The sequence below is a fragment of the Microtus oregoni genome, unplaced genomic scaffold, assembly GCF_018167655.1.
Source record: "Microtus oregoni isolate MIOR12 unplaced genomic scaffold, Mior012 000008F_ref0000371, whole genome shotgun sequence".
Lineage (NCBI taxonomy): Eukaryota > Metazoa > Chordata > Mammalia > Rodentia > Cricetidae > Microtus > Microtus oregoni.
In genome coordinates, this window is record NW_024543067.1 from 47,473,255 (window position 1) to 47,491,578 (window position 18,324).

At 51.3% G+C, this 18,324-nt stretch overlaps 1 protein-coding gene across 2 annotated transcripts in view; it reads right to left on the reverse strand.

Moving 5' to 3' along the window:
* The window catches only part of St14 (ST14 transmembrane serine protease matriptase), a 38,942-nt gene that overhangs the window by 742 nt on the left and 19,876 nt on the right, over window positions 1-18,324 (reverse strand). For both annotated transcript variants that reach the window (XM_041657778.1, XM_041657779.1), the window contains exons 2-18: window positions 16,597-16,756; window positions 16,158-16,285; window positions 15,910-15,980; window positions 14,415-14,572; window positions 14,191-14,226; window positions 13,702-13,942; window positions 10,092-10,231; window positions 9,516-9,613; window positions 7,935-8,044; window positions 7,695-7,825; window positions 5,204-5,308; window positions 4,744-4,854; window positions 4,532-4,645; window positions 3,580-3,702; window positions 2,765-2,951; window positions 1,080-1,354; window positions 176-312 (exon numbers count right to left, since the gene is read on the reverse strand). In XM_041657778.1, the coding sequence (XP_041513712.1) occupies window positions 176-312; window positions 1,080-1,354; window positions 2,765-2,951; window positions 3,580-3,702; window positions 4,532-4,645; window positions 4,744-4,854; window positions 5,204-5,308; window positions 7,695-7,825; window positions 7,935-8,044; window positions 9,516-9,613; window positions 10,092-10,231; window positions 13,702-13,942; window positions 14,191-14,226; window positions 14,415-14,572; window positions 15,910-15,980; window positions 16,158-16,285; window positions 16,597-16,756 (2,325 nt within the window). The remainder of the gene's footprint in view (window positions 1-175; window positions 313-1,079; window positions 1,355-2,764; window positions 2,952-3,579; window positions 3,703-4,531; window positions 4,646-4,743; window positions 4,855-5,203; window positions 5,309-7,694; window positions 7,826-7,934; window positions 8,045-9,515; window positions 9,614-10,091; window positions 10,232-13,701; window positions 13,943-14,190; window positions 14,227-14,414; window positions 14,573-15,909; window positions 15,981-16,157; window positions 16,286-16,596; window positions 16,757-18,324) is intronic.

An 18,324-nucleotide genomic window follows, 5' to 3' on the forward strand; every position in this document is an offset into this window, starting at 1 on the left:
CTGCTCTCCCCTGCCCAGGCTTGACCCCACCTCTCCCTAGCTGCAGCCTAGTTAGGCCCCTCTTTTCTCTGCCTTTCCCATCACCCTCTGCGTGGCCCTTCCCCTCCCGGCCTGGCCTTTCCCCAGCTCCAGCCTTTCTAGGTCCCTACTCCTCCAGCTTGGCCTCTTCACGCACCTGACAGGAGTCTACACCCCCGCTGAGGAAACCCACACACATCATCCGTGGGGTGATCTGCTGTGGCAAGAGGCCCTCACAGGTGGTCTGGTTGATGACGCGGATCTCGCCCTTCTGCAGGACCAGTGCTCCAGTGCCTGGAAAGACAGTAAGCCAGGACAGACTGAGACAGGTAGTTCCCCGGAGAAGCCACCCTGCACAGGGGAAACTTAGTGGAGATGTTCCCCACCGCTCAAGTCTACAAGCAGGGCTTGGAAATAGCCCAAGTGCCTGCAGCCGGCAGATAGATGGGCAGGTAGCTAATAGCACATGGAAGGGTACTGTGCAGCCATGCACAGTGACAGACAGCACAGTGACATTGCTGCTGGCAGGTCATGCTCCAAGGAAAGGCATGGGTAGAAAGGAGGAACACCAAAAATGCCACAAAATGCCTTCGTGACTGTCTGTAAGTCACAATGTACTAGACTGGTCTTGTAATAATGGAGTTTTTCAATCCAAAGTTTCCCTACAAACTGCCTTCCCTCCACAGGGCACAAAGGCCCCACAATGGGTAATGTTGCAGGCCCAGCTCAAAGGCTTGTCTAAGTCAAAGATAGCGCCCACCCCTCAGTCACACTTAGCATGTCTTTGCAGGTGAGTAACCATAGTTTCTAGATTGAGCAACTCTGTTCGGTGCAGAGTCGAGGCTTTAATTAAGAGCCCAGCCTGCAAATTCTACACCTTTTACTAAGAATTTCCTATTCCTTTCTACCCCCAACAGCATCATCCTGACAGGCACCAGGAGGTTGAGTCATCCACAGGCTGAACTCTGTGCAGTCAAGGCTAGACACCAAGGAGCTGCAAGTGTGTAAGCAGAAGGCCTAAGGCTCTCTGCAAGCCCTGGCCTGGCTTAGCGGACGCTCACCTCCTTCTTGGGTGAGCCCCCAGCCTGTGACCCAGATGGCCTTGCCCGCAGGGAAGACGTGGGTCGTGTCGGGCAGGCAGATGGGTCGCACGACGGTGCTGTACTCTGCGGGCTTCTCGAGCTCCAGCAAGGCGATGTCATAGTCAAAGGTAAAGTCATTGAAGGACGGGTGGGTGATGATGCGTTTGATCTTGTGCTCCTGCACCCCAGAGGAGCTGCGCTTGCTCTGGTCCAGCAGACCCAGGAAGGCTGTCCACTTTGAGGCGTCTGAGTACCTGGCATAAAGGCGGGAGAGCGGTCACACATCTGTGGGAGGGTATGAGTGCCCGGGAAGCCTTCTGTGGGCTCCCCACCATAAACAAAGCCCTAAGCAGCTGCTGAGGACCAGGAGGCAGAGGGAAGCCCTCTTACTTGGGCTTAACCCTAAACCAGAGACTTTATTAAGCATAGTAAAAGGTCTTGGGTCCCCCTGGACCTGGCATCATAGGCAGCTGTAAAGCGCCTGATTTGGATGCTCAAGGACTCACGTCCTCTAGACAGTACATCCCCTTTCACCAGTGAGCCATCTCTCCAGCCCAAGGCCTTCCACTTTCTAATGTGGCCTCCCACTCTTCCTCTACCCCAATGGTGTATCCATCCACCCATTTTTCAATCGTTTGCGGATGTCTATGATAGTCCAAGAATGGCCCTAGAGCCAATGTCAAGTTCAGCGTGTACGTGGGGTGAGACGTAAAAACCAACTACAGCATCCCACAGAGGACAGGGTGGTGACAAGGACTGCACGGGAGGTAGGAGGGAAGGAAGCAACCTCCAACTCAACTACAGCTTTGCCAGCCAAAGCTTGCGGAGTGGGGGCTGGGGGCGAGAAGATATGGAGCACATAGGGAAAGACCGGGAGGCAAAATTGAATAGGGAAATGGGCAAGGAAGGGGAAACTTCACCCCACCAGCCCAGCCTCCCTGCACGGGACTCCCTCTTCCCAGGCGTCTGAACCGGCTGGCCCAGCAGACGAACACCACAGCTCCACCACTCCACTCAGACCCACCTGGACCTCTCAGGAGGTCCAAACAGAACCAGGGCCCAAGGAAGCCCATACCTGTTTCTGGCACAGCTTCCGCTGCATGTGTGTGCCTATACATGTGTGTATGTGGGTGCACACAAGCACGTATGCATATTTTACCCTCTGTCCTAGCCAGCCTGTGAAATACACGGAACAAATCTTATTCACACGTATTTCCCAAGTACCAACACTAATGGAAGCTGACTAGATCAATCCTTTTATTCTTTTAATTTTTTTTTTTTTTTTTTTTTTTTTGAGACAGGGTCTCATGTATCACAGGCTGGCCTGGAACTTTAAGTCACTGTAACCAAACATAACCTTGACTTTAAGATACTCCTGCCTTGCCTGGCGGTGATGGCGCACGCCTTTAATCCCAACACTTAGGAGGCAGAGACAGGTGGATTTCTGTGAGTTCGAGGCTAGCCTAGCCTATATAGTGAGTCCCAGGACTGTCAGGGCTATGTAGAAAGACCCGTTTGCAACACGCCCCCCCCCCCACACACACATAAAAATGTTAAATTTTCTTAGGACTGTTCCTGGGGTACCTGCCACTCCTCCATCCCCCTGCCCTGGTGCCAGCTCACCCTGGCACATAGGAGGCCTTACTGCACGCCTGGATACTTACTTGAAATTTCTGTCATCCATAAAGCAATGAGCTGCAGAGACCAGCCAGTTGGGAGAGATGAGCGAGGCCCCACACAAGTGGCCCTGGCCCTGGGCGTGGAGGCTCACCTGCCAGGGCCACTCGCCCTCGTCTGCATCTGTGCCACCAACCACCCGGGCCTGTTTGGTAAACGATCGCAGCCCACAGTCTGGAGAGGGGACAGAGAACCAAAGTGAAGTCGCTGAGCATGAAAGGGACATTCGCTGCGCACAAGGAGACTCCTCGGCACAGGAATCTCCCCGGGGCATGCGCAGCAACACCAGAGCAGAAGGGTGCGAAGCCTCACGGCTCCTCCGTCCTCCCCATCAAGTGCTGCACTGCACAAGTGCATCAAGACTCCAGACACCAGTCACTTTGCTCAGGCTCGGTGTGGTGTCGCTTGCCTAGATTTCCATGCCCAGTGCTGCCCCCAGCTCAGAGCACAGTGCACGGGGAAAGGCAACCCAGCCAGCTCTTCTAGGGCTCACAGGCTGTAGCTTAAGGGATGCACAGGTGAAAACAAAGCCCTGTCTTGTGCTCGGGCAGCTGGGCTCTTCCTCCCTCGAGCCACTCACCCATGGCTATCTACCTTTGGAGCGGCCAGTATGCCAGCTGTGTTTGGGAGGCGCTGACATGCTTGTTGGCTTCCCATGGGACGGTGTGCTTATGCCAAGTTGCACAGTGGGCACTGGGCTGGGGGAGTGAGGTTCTGGCAGGATCTCCGCCCCTGGGCCTTTTCCCAGGTGCCTACTTTGCACAGCAAGCACCCCGGCACCACATGCAGCTGCCCTGCTTACCACAGTTCTTCTCGTCAGAGCCATCACTACAGTCCCTCTTGCCGTCACACTCAGGGTTGCCCTTGTTCAAACAGAGCCCATTCTGGCAACGGTAGGTATATTTGGTGCAGGCGACGACATTCACTGTTTATGGGAGAGGACACAGCACAGGGTAATCGATCTTTTGGCAGTAAAACCCCAGGTGGCACTTCCATCTTGCACCCCTCACCCTAGTGGGCCCCATTTATCACACCCATGTCCACTGTCCTTTCAGACCAGCTACAGGTTCTCCACCTTCTGGGAAATTCTTCCCAGACTTAATACACAGAAAACTTAAGTTTACAAACTCTGGGTGCACTCCATAGAGCCTGATACTAGCTACTACGTTGGGGTGCAACTTCAGTGAGAAGAATGTATTTTAAGATGTGTTTCATTTGTTTATGCTGTGCAACATTTGTTTTAATGATGCAAAGATGTGTTGCGTTCTTTTATGCTGCATTTATTTAACTCTGTGAAGCTGTGTTACTTTGCCTGTCTGAAACACCTGATGGTTTAAATAAAGAGCTGAAAGGGCAGTAAGTAGCAAGGCAGGAGACAGGATAGGCGGGGCTGGCAGGCAGAAAGAATAAATAGGAGGAGAAGAAAAGGGCAAGAGAGATTAAGGGAAAGAAAAGAAGGGGCCAGGCAGCCAGCCGGCCACAGAGTAGGAGTGAGAGTAAGAATACAGAAGTAAGAAAAGGAGAAAGCCCAGGGGCAAAAGGTAGATGGGATAATTTAGGGTAAGAAAAGCCAAGCTAAGCCAGGGCATTTATAAGAAACAACAAGACAACCTGTGTGATTTATTTGGGATCTGGGTGATGTTCCCACAAAACAGCCAAAAGAGAAAAAACAAAACAACATTTTTGCATTCCAGTGTGGGACTTAAGAAAATTCCCCCCCCCCCCCCCCCCAGCCAGCTGGGGCCGGGCCTCACCACTGTCACACGAGGCTTCATCAGACCCATCGCCACAGTCGTCCTTGCCATTGCACTTCTGGCTCTGAGGGACACACTTGCCGCTGGAACACTTGAAAGTCTCAGCAGGGCAACCTAGAAAGGCAGAGGTCCTTAGCAACTGCTGGCGTGTCCTGGCTCATTGGGCCAGGCAGGCAGTGGGATCCACAGCAGCCCCCTCCTGGGGCACTTACTGCACCCCTCCTCATCGCTGCCGTCCCCACAGTCGTTGACGCCGTCACACACCCAGAAGCGGGGCTTGCAGAACTTGTTCTTGCATATGAACTGGCTGGTGGTGTTGCATCCTGGATGGGAGCAGAAGAATCAGCTGGAAGCCCCCAGCAGTAGCCTGGGCAGTCACAGCTGCCAGAGATGCTGTCCCATCTGAACAGCGGCGAGCTGCTCTGCACCACCAGCGGTTGATGCTGACAGACACTCGCCTGCCTGCCTGCCTCGGTCTCCCATGGCGGGGGGTGGGGAGGATACAGCAGTGAGAACGGGGTCACACTGCCTTGTGTCTTTCTGCCAGGGTGGACAGCAAACAAGGCCACAAAACTGACAAGACAGAACCAGGGCAGGAAAAGGTCAGGCCACTGGACAAGAAAAGGGGATGAGACAGTAGGAAGAGGCAGGAGGGGACAGGGCAGGACTTACGGCAATTGTTCTCGTCACTGTAGTCTGGGCAATCTGCCCAGCCGTCACAGCGCAGGTTTCTGTGGATGCACCGTCCGGTGTTACACATGAACATCCCTGGGCACGCTGTAGGGAAGAAAAAGGCCTGAAGTCCATGGTTGTCCCCTCTCTCCCTAGTAGCCACCTCACAGCCCCACTGAGAACTCAGCCTGCAAGCAGAGGGACACTGAGACCTGGTGTGGGAAGTCCTTCTGTATATGTGTGGCTTTTATTGGTTAAAGGATAAAGCTGCTTTTAGCCAATGACTAAACAGAGTAAAGAGAGAGTAGGCGGAGTAAGAGAGACGCCATGTAGCCACCACAGGAGACAGATGCCTCTGCCGGAGCCTGCCGAAACCTTGCAAGTAAGTCACAGCCACATGGCGATACACAGATGAATAGAAATGGCTTAATTTAAGATGTAAGAGCGAGCTAGCAATGTGCTTAAGTGATTGGCCAAGCAGTGTTTTAAATAACAAAATTTCTGTGTGATTATTTCGAGTCTGAGCAGCCAGGAAACGAATGAACATCCTCCAACTACAGAGGCCCAAATCTGACAACGGGAGCTCTTAAATCAGCAGCCAGAATGGGCAGCAGGCGGTTGGCACTGACCATGGACTGCACTGAGCATAGCCATGGGGGAGAGCGGCCAGCTGTGTGGAGAGCCGTCCACTATCCCCCCCTGTGTGTCCCTGGCAGAGTCCTCTGACATCACAAACTGCCTGTGGGGTTACAGGGCAGTGGGTCCATGGGGTGTGCATCCTAGCCAAATGAAAACAACACCAGTCCTTCATGCTAACACGTGATCTGAAGTTCAGTGTTCCTGAAACAGGGAGAGGTCTGACAATTGCTCCTTGAGGGAGGACAGAACTGTGGGAAGTCTGTTATCACTGCCCTCGCGCGCACGCGCACACACACACACACACACACACACACACACACACACTTTCGTCACAAGCACACAGATACAAGGTATCTGCCACCTAGTAAGATTCTTGTAAACGATGTCGTTGTGTTGCTTTTTGTCTTTTTCTTTCTTTCTTTCTTTCTTTCTTCCTTCCTTCCTTCCTTCCTTTCTTTTTTTCTTTCTTTCTTTGGTTTATTTATTTTTATTTTATCTGTGGGAGTGTTTTGCCTGGATGTATGTCTATGCACCACATGCATGCAGTGCCCATGGAGACCAGAAGAGGGCATCATGGCCTCTGGACCCAGAGTTAACAGATGGTTGTGAACCAACCACTCTATGGGTGCTGGGAACCAAACCCAGATCCTCTGCAAGAGTAATAGATGCTGTTAATCCCTAAGCCATCTCTCTAGCCCCTGCAGTTACATCTTAAATCAAAGGTGAATTTAAGTACTTAAAATGCCTTCGAAAGGGTTACTCCATGATTCAGGGTCAAAATTAAAAGTTACAGGTTGAACATCCCTCAGCCAAAACACCAAAGCCCAGAAGGAGGCAGAATTTTTTTGAGAGCTTACATAACGCCATAGGGGAAAGCCACATGCCTGACCTCATGTGACCAGTCAGAACACAGATGTGCTGTTGTGCTGTGTAATGAGGTCCAGGAGAAACAAACTTCACTTTTATGTATGTGTGTGTACATATCCATGTGTCCAAGGTGCACATCTATATCTGTGCACACAAAGCCAGAAGTTAAAATCATGTGTCTTCCTCAATCGCTTTCCACTTTTTGTTTTTGTTTTTTAACTCAGGCCTTCTCACTGAACCCAAAGCATCATCAGTTTAGCTACAGCGGCTGGCCAGCGGGCTCCCATGTCTGCCTCCCCGGCTCTGAGGTATGGCTACACAATCCAGCTTGGTGTACAGGTGTTGGGGATCAAACCCAGGTTCTCGTGCTATGCAGCAAGCACTCTACTACCTGAACTACCAAATTCCAAGTCTAGACTTGGGTCCCCTTCCGAAGATACCTCACTGTGTATATACACAAAAATGTTAGGGCTGAAACCCACCACACTTCTAGTCCCAAGTATTCTAGGTATGGGACACTCAAACCTGTACTATGTATGCCAACGGATTGCTGTTCACACAGACAATTGTATTTTCTAGTGTTTCAAAATTAAAGATTAATCCTAAAAGTGCTAGTAGGTTCCCAAGAGAAGTACAGATTCTCAAAAGTCACTGTGATGCTGAACCAAAGAGGCCGGACCCAGGGGGTCGGGAAGGAGAGTCCTAGGCCTTCCTTTGCTGCGCTATGGGGAGCAGATCTGAGAAGCACAGGATACTAGCTCTCATTCTTTCCTTGTTTTCATGCCGGGGCTCGAACCCAGGGCCTCGCAGGTGCTTGCTTAGCAAGCTCTTCTAACACAGGGCATCACCCCCGGTCCAGCCTTTTAAAGAAACAGACATGTTTTCCCCGTAAAGCTGCTGGGAGATGCATGGGATGCTGTGCTCTCTCAGAGGACGCACAGCGCAGGACAGAGGACTTCCTGCGCCAGTCACTGCATCCACTCACGGTTGTTGGAGTCGTAGGACAGGTACTCGGCGAGGAAGCCGGTGTCTGTGTAGGACTGATCAGAGTGGAAGCGGACTGTCATCTTGCTGCTGTTGCTGCTGACAACGAACTTGGACTTCTGACCACAGTACCTAGAGGGCAAGTATGAGGCTGAGGATGATTGGGGCAACCAGACAACGGGGGATGCTGGAACCCAGCCCTCCCGACCCTAGGGTGATGACTGCCCCCTCTGGGGCTCACCTCTCCCCGTTGATCTCTACGTAGTCCTTGGGACAGGTGCCCAGTGGTACGTTGGGGTCCACCAGATAGAAGAGATTGAAGCGCACCTTCACGTTCCGGTTGTTAGGCACCTGGACAGAGAGATGCTTTGGAGACCCTGGCTTCTTTTGCTGTTTCTTTTTTTTTTTAATATTTATTTATTTATTTATTATATATATATAATAGTCTGTCTGTGTGTATGCCCAACGGCCAGAAGAGGGCACCAGACCCCACTACAGATGGTTGTGAGCCACCATGTGGTTGCTGGGAATTGAACTCAGGACCTTTGGAAGAGCAGGCAACGCTCTTAACCTCTGAGCCATCTCTCCAGCCCCCTCTTTTGCTGTTTCTTAACCCAAAGGATGTCCATGGGAGGGCAATGGAGCAGGGTAGTATATGAACCCCACACACTATGATTTTTCCTCTTAGATATGGGTTCGCCCTTTTTGTTTTTTGGTTTTTAGGTTTTAAGATTTATTTTAATGGATACATAAAACATAAAATTGATATACATTAATACTACATAATCCTTACATCGGAGTGCCCGGCTGCCCTCTAACCAAACATCACCCCCACCAGTCAGCTTCTCCTCCCTGTTCTCTCCCATGTTCTCAGTTTCTAAGAACTTTTAGGGATTCCACAGACGAGCATGGTCATGTGACCCTTGTCTTCCTTGTGCCTGGCTTATTTCTCTAACATAATCCACAAGTCTGAAGAACGTCAACATAATGGCTTCTTCACTATTCTCATGAAATCAGACACTCACCTGTGGTACTTTATATCTTTTCCCTGCGGTGTAGCCAAAGAGCCAGCATTTGGGGGCCATTATTAAGTAAGTAAGAGTTCTTTGAACGCAAGCACTATGATACACAACGGCCAGCGTGATAACCAGGAAGGTTATTAAGTAATTAACGGGCAAGTAGCACATACAGCCTGGGCACCCTGGACAGAGTGGCTATTCTCACCCATGTGGATGGACTAGGACTGCCAAAGATGTCACCGTGTTCCTCAGAATGATGAGCAATGTAGAATGCACGAATTACTTATTTCTGGAATTTTCCATTTAACATTTTTAGATTGTGATTGACCATAAGTAATTGAAACTTGGAAATCAAAACCACAAATGTGTGAATGGGAATTTGTATTTTATTACTTTAAATAAGTAGCACAGTGTCTCAAAATCTTTAAGGGAAGACTTCCAACAGGGAGGAAGTGAAAGACACCTAAAAGCCCCTCTTACTTGCTCTATTTCACACACTCATGGCGTCATCATGACAACACCTCACAGACAGACACTCAGCCTCAGTTTACCCAGAAGCAGGCTGACACACAGAAAAGACAAATAAGTGGCCATGTTCTCTCGGCAGTTACCTAGGACGTAAGTCTGAGTGTGGCCAGTCTGCAGCAAGCGGCTCCTTGGACTGTTGGCCCAGTCTTGTGGGGCTCATGAATGTGGCTCTTTGGGTTACTGAAGGAGCCATTGTCTCCCTCCTGCTCATCCTCAAGTTCTGTCCTGATGCACTCAACACCCCCCCCCCCCCCCGACACACACACACATCCTACCTTGATATTCCATGTGCAGTCCATGTTGGGTGGGTAGTGGCCTGGATAGTAGGGGCTGCTAAATGTTCCTTGGACTTCATTCAAGGAGCCTCCACAGTCTGAGAAGAAAGGCAGGAGAAAGTGGGGAAGTTAAAGATCCCCAGTCAGGGGGTGAGGGAAGAGCTGTACAGTCTAGAACTCAAGCCCCGTGCCACCTGTCTACAAACAGGACACTGGACTTTGGCAAAGTGCTCAAAGCCAACTACTTTTACAAGTGGTTCCTTAGCTGGGCGTGGTGGCACTCGCCTTTAATCCCAACTTGGGGGGCAGAGTCAGGCCGATCTCTGAGCTTAAGGCAGCTTGGTCTACATAGTGAGTTCTGGGACAGCTAGGGCTACACACTGAGACCCTGTCAAATAAAAAATAAAAAGAACGGTCCCTGACCTGGGTGGCTAGCAAAATGCCCTTTGGTCTCAGCTTTCAGCCTGTCCCCATGAAGGCCCAGTCTGCCATCTTCCTGGGTTCAGGAGACCCTCTAAGGCCTGTACCTCTCTACAATTTGATAGCATGCCCACCGTTGGCCCTGCCCATCCTTACTGCTCATCTTAGGCAGCTGGAAGAAAGTGGCCTCAAAGCCGGGATGCCGCCGGTCGGTGTTGGTTATCAGCGTGACAAGGAAGACGTTCTGGGAGGAGAGGAAAGTCAGGTTGTAGGAGGGAGGGTAGGTGCCACACAGCCTGCAAGGCAGAGAAATGGAGTTAGTGACAGACCTTTCACCACAGTTTAGCTTCTGATCAGAGAGGCCCGGGGACCTCATTTCTAACCCTACACTCGAGCACAGAAGAGCAAGGGCAGGGTCAAAAGGTTTTCAAAAATAGAGGCATAGTAGCACGGATCTGAAGCCACAGCAACGGGAGGCTGAGGGTTCAAGGCTATCCTAGGCTACAGAGTAAGACTCTTGGGAAACAGGTCTCACTGTGTAGTGCCTAGGCTAGCCACAAATTCTTAGCCTTCTGCCTTAGTCTTCTGAGTGCTGGCGGTACATGCCAAGCTAAAATTTAATTATTTTATTGTTCTGAATTATTTATCAGGTATAAATTTAATCAGCATTCCTTATGTTAGCGGCTACAGTGCAGCTGGAGCATCCTGTGCCTCCTACGATCTGTAGAGTGCAAACCATCAGTAGTATTTTGGGATTTGTAGTCCTTTCCAAGGCTGCATTATCAGTCTGGGAAGCTCCGTGAGCTATGGACTGACCTGGGGCTCCCTGGAGTTTTGAGATTCATTAAATGGCCCAGTGAACCTAACAACAAAGAACTTGTCTGTGGGGTCTTCTCCAACCCAATAAGAGTTTGGGACCCTCAGAGTACCCCAGTGCTGCTCAGCTATCTCCTTGGCAACAGGCTTCAGGCAAACTCCAATGGGTTAGCACCATGATGGGCAGGTTTACCATAAGGGTATTTGTGGCCACTACATTACACGCGAACTCTGCATACAACATGACCTTACTTGGCCTCAGAGCCAGTCTGGATGCTTTAATTGAGCCCGAAGAAGCACAGAGCCTCAGTTGAAAGCCCACTACACTGGACTGTGTCTTTCTCATTGCTCCAGCATGGGCTTGTGCACACCCAGCTTGGCCCACCTGACAGTCGCTGACAAAGCTAGAGATTATTCTGTTTGTTTTAAGAAAAGTTCTCACTATGTAGCTTTAGCTACTTAGAACTCAGCTATCTGCCTGTGTTTGCCTTCTTAATATTTTCTTATTAAGAACACGTCAAAAGGGGACTGGAGAGACAGCTCAGTGATTAAAAGCACCTGTTGGTCTCCCAGAGAACCTAAGTTCCATTCCCAGCACCCATGTTGGACACCTCACAACTGCCCATAACTGCAGCTCCAGGGCATCTGGGACCCCCTTCTGGCCTCTGCATACTCATGGCATTTGCTCACACATATTTATAGATAAGAAATAATGATAACAATAAATCTCTTCAAAAAATAGCTTGACAGACATAGCTCTCGGGGGTGGATGGTTTGTGTTCATTTCTTTTCAGAGCTGGGGATAAACTCAACTCTATACAAACACTCAACTGCTGGGCTACAACCCTAGCCAATCTATTGACTCAAAATCTCCATGACAATCTACAGTAGGCAGTAGAACCACCACGTCACAGAGAAGGACACTGAATCACTGAGAGAGGTTAAGAAGCTTGCCCTGGATTCTATGCTTAATATATGATGAAAAGGGTGGGTGGCGCACGTCTTTAATCCCAGCTCAGGAAGCAGAGGCAGGCAGATCTCTGAGACCAGCTTCATCTGAATAGAACCCCCTCTCTCAAAAACAAACAAACAAAACCTAAAACAACAAAAAAACAAGCAAATACAGTGTAATCCTTTCTGTGAGCTTGAGACCAGCTTTGTCTGAATAGAGCCCCTTTCTCAAAACCAAAACAAAACAAAAAAGGAAAAAAGAAAAAAACCCAAATATCAACAAATCACTAATTAGTGTATGTGTGGGAATGGGGGGATGGAGGGTTTTACACTTATAGCCCAGGCTGTTCTAGAACTCACTAGGTAATGCAGACAATCCTGCCTCTGTTTCCTAAGTGCTGGACTCAGTATAAACCACATGCCTGGCTTTAGGCTTTTTTTTGGGGGGGGGGGGGTGGTGTATGGGGTATTTCTTTTTTTTTTCTTTCTTAAAACTTTTATTATGTATACAGTGTTCTGTCTGCATGTATTCCTGCAGGCCAGAAGAGGGCGCCAGATCTCATTACAGATGGTTGTGAGCCATCATGTGGATGCTGGAAACTGAACTCAGGACCTTTGGAAGAATAGTCAGGCTCTTAACCTCTGAGCCATCTCTCCAGCACAGGTATTTCTTTTATACACAGTTAACAGATGGGACAGATACTTAAAGAGAGATGAAAAAGGGGCGTAGTCCTGACTTCTAAACTGTGTCAAAAGATGGTTCTGTCTTGGTTTGGGCCAACATGGATAGAAGGCTTTGACCTACTGAGTCAAGGAGAAGCTGACCATCCCCCAGCACCCTTAATAAGTGTGAGAAGAACTCCATCCTGACATGGGGTGGCATGGGGCTATCTGGGACACCCACCTTGGGCCAGCCCCACCCCCACCCCTGAGCACGTATAGTAATGACACCTTTAGTTTCTGTAATTGTGATGCTCTGGCATCTCTGGTTTTGCCTTCGTGGTACCAGCAAGAAACTACGAGAGCTTACCTACCAAGACCTTCCAGATGCCTGCCTGCCAATCCACAGCCCCCACACTTGCTCCACCGGGTGTCACATGTGGGGTACAGTAGCAGACAGCTAGGGGCAGCCCTGGCTCCAGAGCTGAGATGATCCCAGTGAGCCAATCCGAAGCTGTTCCCATCTTGGTTTTCTTTCTTTCTTTCTTTCTTTCTTTCTTTCCTTCTTTCCTTCTTTCTTCCTTCCTTCCTTTCCCTCTTTCTTTCTTTTCCTCTTTCTTTCTTTCTTTTTTCCTCCCTCCCTCCTTCCCTCCCTCCCTCCCTCTCCCCACCATGAGGGCTCTGTCTACATATATGCCTGCATGCCAGAAGAGGGCTTCAAACCCCATTATAGATGGTTGTGAGCCACCATGTGGGTGCTGGTACTTGAACTTAGGACCTCTAGAAGAGCAGCCAGTGCTCATAACCACTGAGCTACTTCTCCAGCCTCAGGTTTTTGTTTCTTAAATAAACCGTCAAATCTTCCTTACTCCCTCTGCCTCCCAGCTGACCTGGCGCTTCCGGTGTTACCCTGTATGCTGAGCTGAGCTGTGCTATGCTGAGCTGTGTTGTACCGCGTCCCCTCCTCTTGGGAACTGTAACCATCTACCTTCTCAATGGTAACTGTCTACTGGACTGCAAGCCTGGCTATCTCTGCTTGGTCACAAATCTGCCTTTCTGGCAGCAGACTCAAGTTCTCTCGGCAGTCAGTGAGGCCCATGCTTCTCTGCTGGACACACACCAGCCTTGATGCTGCCAAAGCTGAGGATCTCCTGGCTCACTCCCTGGAGCTCACGCTGGTGTGCACCATACCTGCCCTCCCCTGTGTGTTTCAGAGTGGCCTGTGACCAAACATCACAAACTACATCCCAAACCTGTACCACAATCAGGTCAGATGGTTCATCCCAGCGAGGGCCAGGCTCTCTCAGCCAGGACCTCCCGTGTTTCCTAGGAGACTCACCGCACCACGGCATGGGGTTCCATGGGGCTCAGGGTATCGTACACGGTGACCAGGTCACTGTCATAATCATCACAGGGTGCGACATCAAAGCTGCGGAAGGTGAGGCTCAGCACAAAGTCGGCGTCCCCCCGCAGGACCCACTGGCAGCGGGCATGAGCTGGGTAGGGGCTGTTAGGGAAGCCAGGGGTGGTGAAGCGCATCACCTCCCCACCGTGGGCATGCAGGGCAAAGTTGCAGCTGTCTGTGTGAGAGAGAAGACAGAAGGAAGCTGTGCACCCTGCAGGCCACACCCCAGGCATAGCCCACCCCCAGTACATCCCAAATCAAGGAAAGCTCAGGTAGACACAAGGAAGGGGGCTTCTTGGAGGGGAAGGGAACAAAAACAAATGCCTGTCCTTCAAACATCCTCTAACTTCTGGGGACCTCACGACTTAAGGGGCATCTGACAAGATCTTTTTCTTTCCCACCAGGGGTTAATATGATACTTACAATCCTGAGACCTCTGCAGCAGTCTGGGGTCAGTGGCTGAAGGACAAGAAGGCAAACATTTCACTTAAACAATCAGTTTCCTTATTCTTGCTTCCTCATTACCAAAAGAGAGGAGCCAGTCAGCAAGCAGTCCTTGGGGCACCTGAGCCGGTGAGGTTGCCCTCCAGCCCCGCTCCTCTATATTCTGGGCCGCACATGCCCACCCCGGTCTGTCCCTTACTCACGGAAGGCCACCACAGAGGTCAGCATGAAAGATTTCAGTGCCCGTGCTCGAGGTGGCAATGTGACTACTCGCTCCACAGCCATGGCTCGTTCAACCTCCTCCTCCAGGTGCGGGGGGATGCTGAACTCTGACCAGTAGTAGGCGATGACACTGCCCTCACTGGGGAGACAGGGGGGAGCCTAAGATGGGGTGCTCCAGAGACCTACATTCTCTGTTACCAACTAACACACACACACACACACACACACACGCACGCACGCACACACGCACACACACACACACACACACACACACACGTAGCAGTTCAGGCTACTCTGAGAGACACTAGCCTGCCTCCGGCTCTCTGCTTTAGCCCTTGACCCTTGCTTGTTCTCCTGGTCTCAGCCCTCAAGCAGACATGTCCTGGGGCCAGCTCAAGTTTAGGAATAAGGAGGAAGCCCGGCCTAGGCTCACGACATCTCAGTAGAATCTTCCTGGGTCTGATTGCTCCTTTGAGACAGGTGTGAGAACACCACTGTCTGCTGCCCTGCTTTCCAGAAGCCTTAGCTGCATAACCGAAAGCAAAGCACTTCCGAGCTGGGTGTGGGAGCAACACCTGCACTCCCAGACACTGCGCCAGAAGGACCGCAAGTCCGAGGCCAGCCTGGGCAACCTGAGGAGATGATGTTTCCAGAGAAGAGGCAGAGGTTGCCAGCTTGGCGGCAGAGTACTTAGCATTAGTGAGGCCCCGTGGTCATCTCAAAGGACAACACGTGTGTACGTGGGGAGCCAGGCACAGTGACTCTAGCCTACAGTCCCAGCGACTCAGGAGGAGGCTAGGCCAGGAAGGTCACCCAAATCCACAAGTTTGAGGCCAGTGCAGCAGCACAGTGAGAGCAAGCCCCAAAAATAAGGAGCGGGAGCTCATTGGTAGCACCCTTGCCTCTTACATGGGGGTTCCACCCCCAGTGCTCTAGAAAAAGGATGAAAGCAATTCAATACTTTGGGCAGAAAGTCTATTAAAAAGAAAACAAAAAAGAGGCCAGGAGGTGGCACATGCCTTTAATTCCAACACTCAAGAGGCAGAGAGGCAGGGAGATCTCTGAGTTTGAGGCCAGCCTGGTCTACCAAGTAAGTTCCAGGACAGCCAGGGCTACACAGAGAAACCCTGTCTCCAAAAAAAAAAGATAGAAAAAAAACGAAAGAAAGGAAGAAAGAGAGAGAGAGAGAGAGAGAGAGAGAAAGAAAGAAAGAAAGAGAGAGAGAGAGAGATTTGAACTTCCTGGGCACCAACTTCCTCAAACCCAAATTTGGAAAATCGGTCTCTTTCTGGGCATGGCACAAGTGGGAATTCCTGTGGAAATGGTGTTTGTGGACTTTACCCAGCCAGCACCATGACCATCATTCCCTGCCTCAGACACAGAAGGACCAGGTAGGTGTTCTAAGTCAGTGCCACAGAGACAGACACACCATCCTATTCCGGGCAGTCAAGGCTCACATCAGCACACCAAACCCACCTGAATGCAGTTACCGTCGACCGCTTGTGGTAGGGACCCAGGACAGGCACTTCACTGTACAGCTTCTTCAGCTGAGGAGAGAGGACAAGGCATAAAGCCGGCCAAACAGTAGAAATGACCCCTTCCCCAGGCTGCCCCCATGTCGTACCCCACCCCCAGCTCAGGAATCTGGAGGCAAAGATGAGCTGAGTCACAGCGGGGTCCTGGGACAGGCAGGGCAAAAGGACATCCCCCGGGCCTAGACTCACCGCTTCCTTCACCTGGTTGGCCAGGCTTATGAACTCCGTGGAGTTTGAGTTCTCATAGGCATCCAGAAAGTTCTCGTTTGTGACCCTCAGGTGGCCATTGAAGACCTTTTGGACCCGAACATTTGAATCTGCCAAAGGCCAAGAAATGGTCATGGACCGTGGTACAACTTCACCAGGCCCACCCTGCTGCCCTCAGCTGGGAGGAACACATGGCAAGGGGGCCAGATCTGACCAGTCCCCATCATTCACCATCACGGCCTGAGAGGGCTCAGGGAGACAGTGCCCTGGGACACTTCTCCCTAGTCCTCCTCCTCCCATCCGCTCTCGTCCCTTCCCCCATTCTCTCCCTGACCATCACAGGTGGCCCTTCAGTCTGTCCACTGAGGGAAGAGGGAGCACCGCCCCTATGTCACCCTCCCACAGCTCCCGTCATACTCACACTGGAAGTGCCACACCAGCAAGCCAACCACGAGTGACAGCAAGAGGAAACTGACCAGCAGGGCCACCAGCACCACCCAGCGCCGGGGGCCGCGCTTCTCCACTTTCTTGGCATTGTTCACAGGCAGGAACTCCACAGCCTCCTCGAAGCCATTCATGTTCTAAACGGAAAGATGTTTCAGGGCTTAGAAACTCTCCCCACAATAGCTTCCCAGTCCCTGAAGTTCAGTGATGTGTGTGAGTTTGGGAGAAGCAGGACTGGGCCATAAAGAAGGGGCTTCACCCAGAAGTGCAGAGCCTCTATGCCCCTCCACCCCCCATTCCAAGCCACAAAACACCACCCCAGTAGTGGAAACGAAGGGGCTTCTGGCCACACCTCCGTGGTCAGTGGGTACAAACTGCTTAAGAAAACCGGGAGCGGGATGGGCTACCATAATCCTACAAGTTCAGCACTTGGGGCTTGAGAGCAGAGGATTAGGAGTTTAGGACCAGTTCAGCTACATGAGGAGTTCGAAGCCACCCTGAGCTATGTGAGGAGTTCAAAGCCAGCCTGAGCCATGTGAGGAGTCCAAAGCCAGCCTGAGCTATTGAGGAGTTCGAAGCCAGCCTGAGCTATGTGAGGAGTCCAAAGCCAGCCTGAGCTATGTGAGGAGTCCAAAGCCAGCCTGAGCTATTGAGGAGTTCGAAGCCAGCCTGAGCTATGTGAGGAGTCCAAAGCCAGCCTGAGCTATGTGAGGAGTCCAAAGCCAGCCTGAGCTATGTGAGGAGTCCGAAGCCAGCCTGAGCTATGTGAGGAGTCCAAAGCCAGCCTGAGCTATGTGAGGAGTTCGAAGCCACCCTGAGCTATGTGAGGAGTTCAAAGCCAGACTGTGCTATGTGAGGAGTCCAAAGCCAGCCTGAGCCATGTGAGGAGTCCAAAGCCAGCCTGAGCTATTGAGGAGTTCGAAGCCAGCCTGAGCCATGTGAGGAGTCCAAAGCCAGCCTGAGCTATATGAGGAGTCCAAAGCCAGCCTGAGCTATTGAGGAGTTCGAAGCCAGCCTGAGCTATGTGAGGAGTCCAGAGCCAGCCTGAGCTATGTGAGGAGTCCAAAGCCAGCCTGAGCTATTGAGGAGTTCGAAGCCAGCGTGAGCTATGTGAGGAGTCCGAAGCCAGCCTGAGCTATGTGAGGAGTCCAAAGCCAGCCTGAGCTATTGAGGAGTCCGAAGCCAGCCTGAGCTATGTGAGGAGTTCGAAGCCAGCCTGAGCTATGTGAGGAGTTCGAAGCCACCCTGAGCTATGTGAGGAGTTCAAAGCCAGCCTGAGCTATGTGAGGAGTTCAAAGCCAGCCTGAGCCATGTGAGGAGTTCAAAGCCAGACTGTGCTATGTGAGGAGTCCAAAGCCAGCCTGAGCCATGTGAGGAGTCCAAAGCCAGCCTGAGCTATTGAGGAGTTCGAAGCCAGCCTGAGCTATGTGAGGAGTCCAAAGCCAGCCTGAGCTATTGAGGAGTTCGAAGCCTGCCTGTGCTATGTGAGGAGTCCAAAGCCAGCCTGAGCTATGTGAGGAGTCCGAAGCCAGCCTGAGCCATGTGAGGAGTTCAAAGCCAGCCTGAGCTATGTGAGGAGTCCGAAGCCAGCCTGAGCTATTGAGGAGTTCGAAGCCAGCCTGAGCTATTGAGGAGTCCGAAGCCAGCCTGAGCTATTGAGGAGTTCGAAGCCAGCCTGAGCTATTGAGGAGTCCAAAGCCAGCCT